At 37.1% G+C, this 13,678-nt stretch overlaps 1 protein-coding gene across 12 annotated transcripts in view; it reads left to right on the top strand.

Annotated features, from left to right (window-relative positions):
• The window catches only part of DNAH7 (dynein axonemal heavy chain 7), a 262,758-nt gene that overhangs the window by 69,010 nt on the left and 180,070 nt on the right, over nucleotides 1-13,678 (top strand). For all 12 annotated transcript variants that reach the window (XR_014830006.1, XM_085000229.1, XM_085000233.1 and 9 more), the window contains 3 exons: nucleotides 413-559; nucleotides 1,989-2,674; nucleotides 4,896-5,082. Coding sequence is in view for 11 of the 12 variants with exons in the window: in XM_085000229.1 (XP_084856355.1) it covers nucleotides 413-559; nucleotides 1,989-2,674; nucleotides 4,896-5,082 (1,020 nt within the window). In the remaining variant the exon portion in view is untranslated. The remainder of the gene's footprint in view (nucleotides 1-412; nucleotides 560-1,988; nucleotides 2,675-4,895; nucleotides 5,083-13,678) is intronic.

Raw genomic sequence — 13,678 nt, 5'->3', positions numbered from 1 at the left:
ACCTTTACAGTCCTTAAAAAATTAGAGTTCACTTTTAGCTCCATACTAGATTATTAGGAGATTTTTTTCAAGTGCTTATATTTCATTAGTGTAGGAAGGAATACCTTGTTTAATACGTTCGTATTCATTTCATAAATGCCAGAAATTCCCTACATTGATGATACAAGGGTAAACATTCTCTAATTTATGAATTACAGGAATCTTGATCCATTAATTTAAATCCCGACTTAAAAATTCTATATGTTTTGGATCCCTGTCATCTTCCAGATCATCCCTTTCTTTATATTTTACCAGTGATAAAATATAATAATAATAATTCTGATAATCCTTACAAATAGTAAAATCTTCTCTTGATACCTAGGGAGTTTTGCTCTTAAAAACAGTAACAGCAAAGAAAATTTTTTTTTATTAGTTACGGTGTGAACGGTTTGTGGAGGAATTGGAGAGTTATGCTAAACAGTCAGAAGAATTTTACTCATTTGGAGACCTTCAGGATGTACAGCGATACCTGAAAAAGGCACAAACACTGAATGGAAAGTTGGATTTAGCAGCAGACAAGGTAGGATTTTAAAATTCCTAAAGAGGATGAGTTAGTTCAACAGAAAGAACATTTGAATTTGGACTGTGTATCTACCTTTAAGAAATGGAGTCAAGTAAAAGAGCTTAACTGCATTGAATTAGCGATTAACATAGATGACATAAATGGATTTTACAGATGTGCTTCAAGGCGGAGCAGCATTGCTGTTTTCTATTGGTAGTGATAACAGTTTAGTGACTTTCATCTTTCGTTTTAAAGATAGAAAGCAGATGGAAATATAACTCTTAAGTTTGATTTTGTGCCATTTGGTCATTTACATTATGTCATAGGGCCTGGTTACTGTTTTGTTTTCCCATCTTCATGGAAGCCAGTTTATATTTGATGGCCATATTTTTAAATTAAGCCCACTATTTTCTTCCATTAAGGCACTTTGTTTCCAATACCACTATTTTAGAAATCAGCGTTCTTATTAGAAGCTGGATAGAGAAAAGCCATACCCTTTGCCATGTGAGATGCTTGAAATTTTTAACTGCATTTTTTATAAAAAAGGGAAATATGAAAACAGACCATATTATGATGCTCTACCTTTTCTATATATTGCTAGATTTTTGGTATCTAGTTCAGGGAATTAAATAATTTATAATAACATATTTGTAAATATGTGTTGAGAGAAATTAGAGGTTTTTAAAAACTGATGGCGCTGAAATTTTAAGTAACCTTCATAATTTATATATCTAGCTCACTCTTTTCAACTCTATAGATTTCTCCTTTATATCGCCCACATTCTTATAACTTTACTATAAACTAAGAGGAAATTAATGCTTTCTTTGCCTTTCTTATCCTACTTATCTTCAAGACCTAGCTTATCAACAGAAGCATCTGTGATTGCAGTATTTCAGCAGGCTCTCTTGTCTCTGAGGGAGAGCATTTTTTAAAATAATACTATTCATTATGTATTGAATGTCTACTGCTCTGAGATATTTATTCTATTGCCTTATATTATTAAATAATTGGTACTTAACTCCCCAGCTGGATTACTGACTACTTGGAATTGATAGTTTGAAATATACTTTTTTCTGTTTTCCATGGTACCTAAGACAGTGATGTGTTTATTAAAAGTACTTAAGTTCTTGTTAATTACTCAACGAAGCTATATCCTCAGAGTATGTAGATGGGCAGATACTTCTTTATATATATAAAGTTACTGTTTTAACTAACTTAACCAGTCATTGTTCTCTGGAAACTGTAATAAAAAAGAAATAGTAAAAGCAAAAACAAACAAAATGCATAGGAAAGAGAGATTACTGCTCAGTTTATCTAGTTATGACCTAATTTAAGTTTAATTTTAAGGTTTAATAAAAGGTTTGGGGGTCGAATTTGATATTTTGAAAAACTTAATTTTGAATATCATTCACTTTCAGAATAATGTATTTAATACTTGTCCTTCCAGATTGAGCAGTTTAATGCTGAAGAGGAGGCATTTGGTTGGCTACCATCAATATATCCTCAACGTAAAAAAATCCAAGATGGCTTGAACCCTTATCTGCGTCTCTATGAAACATCTGTAGAATTTAGCACCAAATATAGAGCTTGGACAGAAGGGCCATATCACAAGGTGAATCCAGACCAGGTAGAAACAGATGTTGGAAATTACTGGCGAGGACTCTATAAGCTGGAGAAAACCTTCCATGATTCTCCAAATGCACTGGCAATGACAAAAAAAGTAAGAGCAAAGGTGGAAGATTTCAAGCAGCACATTCCTCTCATTCAAGTGATTTGTAATCCTGGGTTGCGCCCCAGGCATTGGGAGGCCATGTCCAGCATCGTGGGCTACCCCCTGCAGCCAGCAGATGATTCCACTGTCTTCTCTTTCTTAGACATGAATCTGGAACCATATTTAGATAGGTTTGAAGGGATTAGTGAAGCAGCTAGCAAAGAGTATTCTCTCGAAAAGGCCATGGAGAAGATGATTAATGAATGGGATGCAATGGAATTTGTCATTCTTCCTTATAGAGAAACTGGGACATTTATTTTGTCATCGGTTGATGAAATTCAGATGCTGTTGGATGACCACATTATTAAAACACAAACTATGCGAGGATCTCCTTTCATTAAGCCTTATGAAAAACAAATGAGGTAAAGTGTTTAAACCTTGTTACCAAAATCATCACTTGTATATAATACACAGTTCTTTTTGAAAATTGATTCTGTACTTCATACCTAATATTTTAAATGTTTCATTGTAAGGAATGAGAACTTTTACTGTTTTGGGGACTAGACCTAAAACTTTTGATGTCATCTATATTCTCAACAAATATAGTAGAGTCAGCCTCCACATACTTATTTTTATTACCCACAGTAAATATGGGCATATTTATGACATATATATATATATATATATATATAAACACACACATATATATGACTCAAAAAAAAGCTCATGCCTATGAACATATAAACTATAAAACTAAAGATAAGTGATTTTCCAAACATACTAATTAGTTGGTTATAGATGATCCCTGAAAGTCTGTTGTAATTTCCACTCATATACATGAAGGATGGCTAGGTAAGTACAAAAGAATGAAACTATGATTCTAGTCTGGAATCTTAAGCATCTGTTGCAGTTGATTAAATCTGACCTTTATCCTGTCAATTTTTTCAGCTTTTGTAATTTGTGTTAAGCAGTTTATATTTTACCTTCAAAAAAATTGTAAATCCAAATCAGACTGCCTTTCATCAGTGTGAATTTGCATGGCAAGAGAAAGCTAGCTGCTTGGTGGTATCGGCCTCTGGCTATTGATATGGCATCCTAAATTTGAGCATCCTCAGTTGTTGCCATTGGCTCAGTCTCTGATTGCTCTGCCTCCTGCCCAGCTTGCTCCAGTGGCTCATCAAGAGTAGATTTTGAACTTCCCTGAAAGTGGTATATCTGGATTCTGTGTTTAGGGAGTTGCTGTTGTGGCACAGTGGAAATGAATCCTACTAGTAACCACGAGGTTGTGAGTTCAATCTCTGGCCTCACGCGGTGGGTTGAGGATCCAGCATTGCCGTGAGCTATGGTGTAGGTTGTAGATGTGGCTTGGATCCTGCATTGCTGTGGCTATGACATAGGCCAGCAGCTGTGCCTGTGATTCGGCCCCTAGCCTGGGAACCTCCATATGCTGTGGGTGCAGCCCTCAAAAGCCAAAACAAACAAAAAGAGTCTATGTTTAAGGATATGCATGAGATCATTAGCTGTGAGAAGTTTTCTTCCTTAGTCTGGGCTTTGATGGGGAAGGGGGAAGAGCATCAGAAGAAAGCAGAAGCAAATTTATTCATCAACATGAAAAGAAAGGTATGTTAGAAAGACATTTAAAAATGCCTGGGACTTTTAGAACTCCTATATACATTTATTGGTTTTAATGATCAAAAGTTACAGATCACCACCTACAAATGATGAGTAATACATCAATCTACACATAAAGCCATCCCATCTCTAAGTTTTGTTGCCATTAACCATCATTCTTCTTTATGGCTATGTTGTATAGCATAGTGGTTACAGCTGTCTGGGTTCAAATGTGGCTCTGTTTTTCATTAGTCGAGTGAGCTTGAACCAGTAACTTAGCTCTATATACCTTAGTCTCTCTACTGGTAAATAGATAATATACTCTGGACTCCGCCTTCTACGGATAGGAGCAAACACAGAGACCTTAGAACTATGCTTATAAAATTGTTAGTTAATACTGTAATTATAATATTCTTGATGAAATCAAGTTATCATTTTTGTGTTCCCTATTTAGAAATGATCTGATAATACTGAACACTCAAAAATGCTTCCTTCTTGGGAATGCAACACTTATGTATTTAAATTTCTGTAGATTTTTCTTTAAATGCCAGTTACATGTTCTGAATTGAAATATTTTATTCTGAAAATAAAGCCTTAATGGGCCTAAATTTTTTTAAAGGAAAAAAAATAGATGAATGATAAAGGAAATGAATCTTGGATGTAATTAGCTTTCCTAAGACGTTCAGAGTGCCCTTGATTGAGAACACCATCACCATTTCCAAAATCTCATTTTTTAATGTGTTCCCTCTGGTCCTGGGATTGGATTGCAGAAAGGTTTATAACTATGACATATACAGAAACCAGCCCATTTGTAGATAGGTATATCTTAACAGGTAGATATACCTACATGTTATTTAGAAATTGATTTTGTAGAAAACTCTAGTGATTTACCTTTGATTGTGGGTAGATGAATGGAAATTGGAATAACAACCTTTCATACAAGATTGACAGTGTAGTCACGGTTTTGAGTTTTATCATCTGAAACACTGCTTAGTTTGCTGTTGATAAGAGCCACTGTGTTTTGCTTCTCAGGGAATGGGAGGGCAAACTTTTGCTGCTTCAGGAAATTCTGGATGAATGGCTCAAGGTCCAAGCCACGTGGCTGTATTTGGAGCCCATTTTTAGTTCTCCGGACATTATGTCTCAAATGCCTGAGGAAAGCAGACGATTTACAACTGTGGATAAAACATGGAGAGATATAATGAAGAGTGTCACACAAGTAGGTAAAAAATCTCTGAGAATGGGATTATTTTGTTGAAGTGAAATAATTTTTGTTTCCAGAACAAACCAAAAAAGCCATTGTCTTTTTTCCCACATAGTCTTCTTTTTCAGTTATTATTTTAGAATGTCAGGAGCAAGAAATATCAAAAGGAAAATAGATATTTTGTCCTGAATACTTCTTGAGGTCCAAGCTGAATTTGCATTATTTAATGACAGAAGTTCTAGCAGTGGCTCCTACCAGATGCTCTGGTAGGAAGACACTATACTCAGCACGTGCTCTCCCATTTATTCTCTGACTCCCTTTTTGTGGGTTGCACCTCCAATGAAATGCGCTGTGATGGGAAAATGTCAACATGCCAGCCACTCAATCAACAAGTTTCTCTGTGGGAAGCTAAAAAGAAAAGAGCTGCAAAGATCAATGTATCTAAAGAGCCCAATAAATACAAACAAAATGCAATCTGTAAATCAATCAATCAACACACAAATACTGTGGAGAACTTAAAATTTAAATTGAGGAAGTTTAATAAAACCCAGTAACTCTGAAAAAGGCATGATTTTTATTCAGTTCAAAAGACATTTATTTTAAATAAACAAATCTACCTGCAAAGCATGGTTTGTGCATTAGTGGAAATTAAGACTAAAATAGAAATATTAGTTACTGAATTATTCCATTAAATGAATGTAAACTTCTCCATTGGTGTTTTGATCAAATAGAAAATTGTAAGATAGGAAGAGTGTTAAACTTTTTCTACTCTAAAATGGAAATATGCATATTTTTATTATTTAAACTTTGAAAGTTGTGACTAACTCTAAATCCTGATAATACTGTATCAATGTCAACTATTTGATTTGATAGAAAAATAGTGAGTAATATTGACATGGGTCTTTTTTTAATTTAAATTTTATTGAAGTATTGTTGACTTACAATGTTGTCAATATTGTAGGCAGAGGTCTTTTTATTTAATGTTTAATTTGTTTTATGCAGTAATACTTGAAACAAAGATTTTGTATAAACCAAACTTTTCTAGAATTAATCACACTGGAATTCCATATTTAAAGGACCTACTGGTGAGGAGTCACTTTGCAATAATTTACTCATTTCTAATTTGTTTTATGAATTTAGTCTTTCCTGTATTGTTTCCTTAACAACAGGCAAAACCCTTACAACATGTATACATTTTTGTTTGAAAGTGTATGAAGTAGAATTTTTTGTTGCTCAACAGAGAAAAAAGGAGATGCTTGTATTCTCCTAGTTAATATAATTTTAAAAGTTAAATTTCCTCTTTTGGCATTCTATCAAAAAACTCTTCGAAGTCCACATTGCTAAGGAAATTTTAGAGATAGTTCAATGCCTAGGAAAGAATAGCGAGGCTGGGACTGGTAAATAAAGGAGAAAGATTTTCAGTTCTATAAAGCTACTGAATTAAAACCATAGTAACAAAAAAAGCATTGCTTACTCTCATTCCCAAATAAACAGTTTTCTTTGGATGACACTTCCTTTACTTTTGCTATAAGACTTGATTATCTTCCTCAACTGGCTTTACATATTCTTTTTCTCAATATGTTAGTATTCAGGACAGCTTTTGTCTGTACTCTCCAAAGCTTTGAAAATAAATGTAAATCCTTATTCTCTCAGGAAAGCTAATGAGGATGACCTGTGTAGTAGAGGCGGCTAGATTAAGTGCTTGGTACAAAGAGCATCACTCTCAGTTGTAGGGATTCCTATTAAATGTTCTTTTAGAACTATGCCAAGAGAAAAAGGCTCAGAGGTTAAAAATAGAATGTAAATGATATTGTTAATAATATAAATGGCCTGGTTGAGGTTATCTTGGTTCCTTAAGGCATAAACATTAAATAATTTTATGTTTTGGAGTTCCTGTGGCGGCGCAGTGGTTAACGAATCCGACTAGGAACCATGAGGTTGCGGGTTCGGTCCCTGCCCTTGCTCAGTGGGTTAAGGATCCGGCGTTGCCGTGAACTGTGGTGTAGGTTGCAGACACGGCTCGGATCCTGCGTTGCTGTGGCTCTGGCGTAGGCTGGCAGCTACAGCTCCGATTCGACCCCTAGCCTGGGAACCTCCATATGCCGTGGGAGCGGCCCAAGAAATAGCAAAAAGACAATAAATAAATAAACAAACAAATAAAAATAATAATAATAATAATAATTTTATGTTTTGGAACCTGCTCCCAAATACGCTTGGCTAAAGGCTGTTTCTCACTAGCGAATGCTCCTTTGTTAACCTTTCAGGGTAATTCCAGAATTTTCCAGTCACCTTTGGTTATTAAGATAGTTTGGCCTTGGAAGACTAAGCTGAGTCTGTTTCAGAACCTTGATCTTATGTTCTACTCTGAGCAATTCTTCTCCCCTTAGAGCAGGTAAACCCGAGGCTTCATTGGGGGTTGGGGGCAGTGGGGACTGTGCTCTCATTCCCGTGCTCCTACTGGGACAGGGAAGAGGTAAAGAGGATGATAAAGGCAGGGGAAGGTGAGAAAGGTAGGAAGAGGGAGGGGCAGGGAGAGAGAATTTTCCCATGTAACTGATTCAGCTAAATTGGTTGTTATTTCTGTTGGGTGTCATTGTAAAGTGGTAACCTCCTGTCAGTGGTGCCCATGCACTGTGCCTTTACTGTTGGCCATCACAACTAGTCAAGCTTTTAGACCAGTTGTAGACAGGTGACATCTGCAGATTAACTCAGTGTGGACAGATGAAGACCCCAACAAGCTGCAGCTTCTGAGCGACTCTTATCTTAAGCATCTCCTCTAAACGTGGTCATCCCCTGCCAGGTTTGGCTGCTTCTTCAAAATGACCTACCAACAGTGGCTTTTGCCGCATTCCTCTCACAGGTTTGTCTTTCTCCCCTTGGTACAACAGTATTTCACAGGTCTATGGCCCTTAATCTCACCTGGGGTCTGTAGCAAGGTGGGCTCCATCTCTAAGTAACCTTGAGCACGTGGTCTTTGCCCCTCCTTCACCTAGTCATCACACCATGCCACCCTCTCCCAGGGTTCTTTTCCTGCTCTGATAGCACTGAAGCAGATCAATACACTGGTGATGGTGAAGACCTTCAGGTGGAGAAGTCATCATTTGCAGTTCAAAGAAGTGAATAATCTTGCATCATGTATATTGCATGTACCCCAAACCGATTTTTGATCCATGTTGGATGTCTTTTGTTTTTCATGCAAGACAGAAAAGGCGACTCTTGAATTTCTTCCCAAACCTTTTATTTCTGTAGTTTAACCCCATCTCAATAATTTTGAACACCATTCTCCCTGTTTCTGAGGCCAAATACATAAGAATCTTTCTTTTTCTTTTCTTTTTTTTTTTTACTATAGTAAATATGATCACTTGGCACTAAGCATCTCACCTCTTTCCAGTGAGCTGGAAAGCTCAAGTCTCCCAGACTCCTTAGCATTTCATTTCCCTGAAGTACATTTGATTTTAAAGAGTAGGTTCACTCATTTGGAAGGCATACAGTGGCCATCTTCTTGCCATTTTAGCTATTTCTGCTGTCAAAGTCATAGACACTTCACTTTTTTTCTTTTTTTTAAAGATTTTTATTTTCTATTACAGTTAATTTACAGTGCTCTGTCAACTTCTGCTATACAGCAAAATGACCCAGTCATTCATACATACACATCATGTATGTACATTCTTTTTCGCACACTATCCTCCATCATGTTCCATCACAAGTGGCTAGATATAGTTCCCTGTGCTATATAGCAGGATTTCATTGTTATCTATTCCAAATGCAGTAGTTTGCATATACTAACCCCAAACTTCCAATCCATCCCACTCCCTCCCCCTCAGCAACCACAAATATATTCTCCAAGTTAATGTGTTTCTTTTCTGTAGGTAGTTTCATCTGTGCCATATATTAGATTCCAGATATAAGTGAAATGATATGATATTTGTCTTTCCCTTTCTGACTTACTTTACTTAGTATGAGAGTCTATAGTTCCATCCATGTTGCTACAAATGGCATTATTATGTTCTTTTTTATGGCTGAGTGGTATTCCATTGTGTATATATACCACACTTCTTAATCCATTCATCTGTCGATGGACATTGAGGTTGTTTCTATGTTTTGGCTATTGTGAATAGTGCTGCAATGAACATGTGGGTGCTTGTATCTTTTTCAATGAAAATTTTGTCTGGATATATGCCCAGGATTGGGATTGCTGGGTCGTGTGTTAATTCTATATTTAATTTTTTGAGGAACCTCCATACTGTTTTCCATAGTGGTTGTGCCAATTTACATTCTCGCCAACAGTGTAGAGGGTACCCTTTTTTCCACACCCTCTCCAGCATTTATTATTTGTTGACTTGTTAATGACGGCCATTCTGACTGAAGTGAGGAGGTACCTCATAGTAGTTTTGATTTGCATATCTCTAATAATCAGTGATGTTGAGCATTTTTTTCATGTGCCTGTTGGCCATCAGTATACCTTTAGAAAAATGTCTATTCAGTTTTTCTGACCATTTTTTGATAGGGTTCTTGGTTTTCTTGCTGTTGTGTAAGTTGTTCATATATTTTAGAGATTACGCCCTTGTCAGTTGCATCATTTGAAACTATTTTCGCACATTCTGTAGATTTTTTTTTCTTTTTTTTCTTTCTTTTCTTTCTTTTTTTTTTTTTTTTTTTTTTTTTACAATTTCCTTTGCTGTGCAAAAGCTTTTAGGTTTGATTAGGTCCCATTAGTTTATTTTTGTTTTTATTTCTGTAGCCTTGGGAGTCAGACCTAAGAAAACATTTGTATGGTTGGTGTCAGAGGATGTTTTGCCTATGTTCTCTTCCAGGAGTTTGATGGTATCTTGTCTCATGTTTAAGTCTTTAAGATATTTTGAGTTTATTTTTGTGCACGGTATGAGGCTGTGTTCTAGTTTCATGATTTTCATGCAGCTGTGCAGTTTTCCTAGCACCACTCGCTGAAGAGACTGTCTTTTTCCCATTTTATATTCTTGCCTCCTTTGTTGAAGATTGATTGACCATAGGTGTCTGGGTTTATTTCTGGGTTCTCTATTCTATTCCATTGGTCTGTATGTCTGTTTTAGTACCAGTACCACACTCTCTTGATGACTGTAGCTTTGTAATATTGTCTGAAGTCTGGGAGAGTTATCCCTCCTTCTTGATTTTTTTCCCCCCTCAGGACTGCTTTGGCAATTCTGAGTCTTTTATGGTTTGAAATAAATTTTGGGGTTGTTTGTTCTGTTCTGTGAAGAATGTCATAGGTAATTTGATATGGATTGCACTGAATCTGTAGATTGCTTTGGGTAGTATGGCCATTTTAACAGTATTAATTCTTCCAATCCAGGAGCATGGAAAATCTTTCCATTTCTTTGAATCCTCTTTAATTTCCTTCATTAATGTTTTATAGTTCTTAGCATGTAAGTCTTTCACCTCTTTAGTCAGGTTTATCCCTAGGTATTTAATTTTGGGGGATATGATTTTAAAAAGTATTGTATTTTTATATTCCTTTTGTAATATTTCATTGTTAGTATACATAAATGTAATTGATTTCTGAATGTTAATCTTGTATCCTGCTATTTTGCTGAATTCATTGATCAGTTTGAGTAGTTTTTGTGTGGTTATTAGGGTTTTCTAATATAGTATCATATCATCTGCATAGAGTGACAATCTTACCTTTTCTCTTCCAATTTGGATACCTTTTATTTCTTGTGTTTGTCTTATTGCTGTGGCTAGGACTTCCAATACTATGTTGAATAAAAGTGGTGAGAGTGGGCATCCTTGTCTTGTTCCAGATACATCTTTTTCTTTTCCAGCAGACTTGAATGTCTCTTGACCAGTTTTGTGGGTATTTAGAGGTGGTAAGATGGCGGTTTCCTGGTCCTCTCTCTGATCCTAGGATCACAGCCACCACAATATGTTCTTGAACACAGTGGTTCCAGTCGTGGAATCCTTTGTCCTCACTGGGGCAGAGGTAGCAGCACTCCTGGAAGATAAGTTCCCCAGTGTTCCAGCTGTCTTTCCTGGAACTCCAGCCTGGAGTGTGCACCTCTAGACCTTCCTGTGATTTTGTAATCACTTAATTCCTTGTATTAAACTTCTTTTTTGCTTATTTACCCAAATTCTTCACTGATCTCTGAAAAAAGATATTACAACCTCAAAGACGGGATCTAGGATTGTTTATATGACCCAGTTGGGTTTTAGGATAGTGAAACTCTAGTTACCATTTTAAAAATGAAACATTGGTTGTACCTGGCATGCTGCACAAAACTCACTTATTTAAATCATGGTGTCCTGGAATTAAGAGTCTATTTTACAGGCAATGCTTTGGTGGACCAAGTGTATGCTGGGATAAGTTAATACAGTACAAATTTGAAATACAAGTGATGTGCAATTGACTGAGTTTTTTCTAAAGCCCTGGAGACATTAAAGAAATGGCACTATTCAGGGTGCAAATTCTCTGCTCAAAATGTAGTCAGAGGACTAAGGTGCTTCTGTGATTGCCCTCAGAGAGCCTTTTAATTCTCATAGCTATAAGCGTGATATAGCCAAAAGTTAGTTATGGATTCTGATGCAATGGGTTGCCAAATTACAGTGTAATTTAATTTACAGCCTTGCCAGATCTGTTATGTGAAAGGCAATTTACTTATTTGGAAACAGCAGGATAGTGAGAACCAGGAATGGGGACATTTGGGTGGATTTGATTGACTTGAGTATGCTGATCCTCACACTGCAAAGCCTCTCTTGCCAGAAGCCTTGTCAGAATCCTAAGGAAAATCAGCAGTATGTATTACAATGGTGCTGGTCTAGGGAGAACCTAAGTTAGATGGAGTCAACTGCGCTGATGTGAGTATACTAGCCAGAGATCTTGTTTCTATGTGCTAGTCAGGGAGATGGGGATGGTTTCAATTGCTTTTATGACCAAAACCTGTCTTCCATGATGTCCTACCTATATGAAATTGAAATGCCAGAAAATCCTTGATATAATTTTAAAAAATCAAAGACTGATCTATAAGTATTTCTGCAAAGTATGCTTCCATCATCCAGAAGTAGAAATTACAGCCTCCTTTTCAGGGGTGGCCTAAAAAGGTATTGTTGAAGGAAATCCTTCTAGTGGGCACAACTTAAATAAATGTTAGACATAAAAAAGAAATAAAACCGGAGTTCCCATCGTGGCTCAGTGGTAACGAACCCAACTAGAATCCATGAGGATGCGGGTTGAATCCCTGGCCTCGTTCAGTGGATTAAAGGATCCAGTGTTGCTGTCAGCTGCAGTATAGGTCACAGACATGGCTTGGATCCAGCATTGCTATGACTGTGGTGTAGGCTGGCAGCTACGGCTCTGATTCAACCCCTAGTTTTTGGAATTTCCATATGCCATGGATGCAGCCCCCCCAAAAAAAAGAAAAAAAAAAAAAAAAAGACAGCACTGCAAAGCAGAGTTTAGGACTTAGGGAAGGACTTGTCATCATGGACTATCCCTTACCCAACAATGCTAAGTGCCCAAGCTGCCAACAGGGGAAACTAACATAGTGCTTCTGATACAGGACCATGCCTGAAGGGACCAGGCAGTCATTTAGAAGGAATTAAATGCAGTGGACCTTTTTCAACCGAAAAGGGGTCAGTGATTTGTGATTAGTCTGTACCAGATGGATTTTCCTTTCTTATCCCAAGTTTCTGCCAACACTGTCATTCATTGACTTACTGAATGACTTATTGTCACAGTTTCCACACAACATTGCTTCTGCCAAGGAACTCACATTACCAAGGAAATGAGGCGATTGACTGATACTCAGATGATTTACTGGTCCTCATGTGAGCATTGACCTTATAAAAAGTGGAATGTCTCATGTTGAAGACTCAGTTGTTATACCAGCAGGAAGAAAATTGTTGGTGAGTTTGGAGTGAAGTTTTAGAGGATATATCGCATATGTTCTTAAACCAGCTCCGAATAAAAAGGTTCTTCCCTAGGCAGAGTACATGGGTCTGGGAAGTAAGGAGTGAAAAATGACAGTGACACTTTTGCACCAATTCACCCAATTAAATACAACAATTTTGCTTCCCAACTTTTGGTTTTGCTAGTTGAAATATTTTAGTGTCCAGGGGAGAAATAATTCTGTATGGGACACATCAATGGTTTCATTGAACAGGAAGGGTTTTTTTTTTTTTTTTTTTTTTTTTTTTTTTTTGGTCTTTTTGCCATTTCTTGCGCCGCTCCCGCGGCATATGGAGGTTCCCAGGCTAGGGGTCCAATCGGAGCTGTAGCTGCCAGCCTACACCAGAGCCACAGCAACGCGAGATCCAAGCCGCGTCTGCAACTTACACCACAGCTCAGGGCAACGCCGGATCGTTAACCCACTGAGCAAGGGCAGGGATCTAACCCGCAACCTTATGGTTCCTAGTCGGATTCGTTAACCACTGTGCCATGATGGGAACTCCAGGAAGTTCTTGATTTGCTCTCTCTACCCTTTTACCTCTCCGTTCTTATAACTTTCCACCTTACTTACTCTATTCGAGCCACACTGGCTTCTCTTATTTTTTTTAATCACACATGCCAAATACACTCTGCCTTAGAACCTCTGCACTGACTGGACCCTATTCCTGAAAGGCTGTACCTCTAAATATCTGA

The sequence above is a fragment of the Sus scrofa genome, chromosome 15 (assembly GCF_054392235.1).
Source record: "Sus scrofa isolate SSC_HxYL_T2T_F1_AM1 chromosome 15, Sscrofa_HxYL_maternal_Yorkshire_Landrace_v2.0, whole genome shotgun sequence".
Classification (NCBI taxonomy): Eukaryota; Metazoa; Chordata; class Mammalia; order Artiodactyla; family Suidae; genus Sus; species Sus scrofa.
This window is presented reverse-complemented; position numbering and strand designations above follow the sequence as displayed.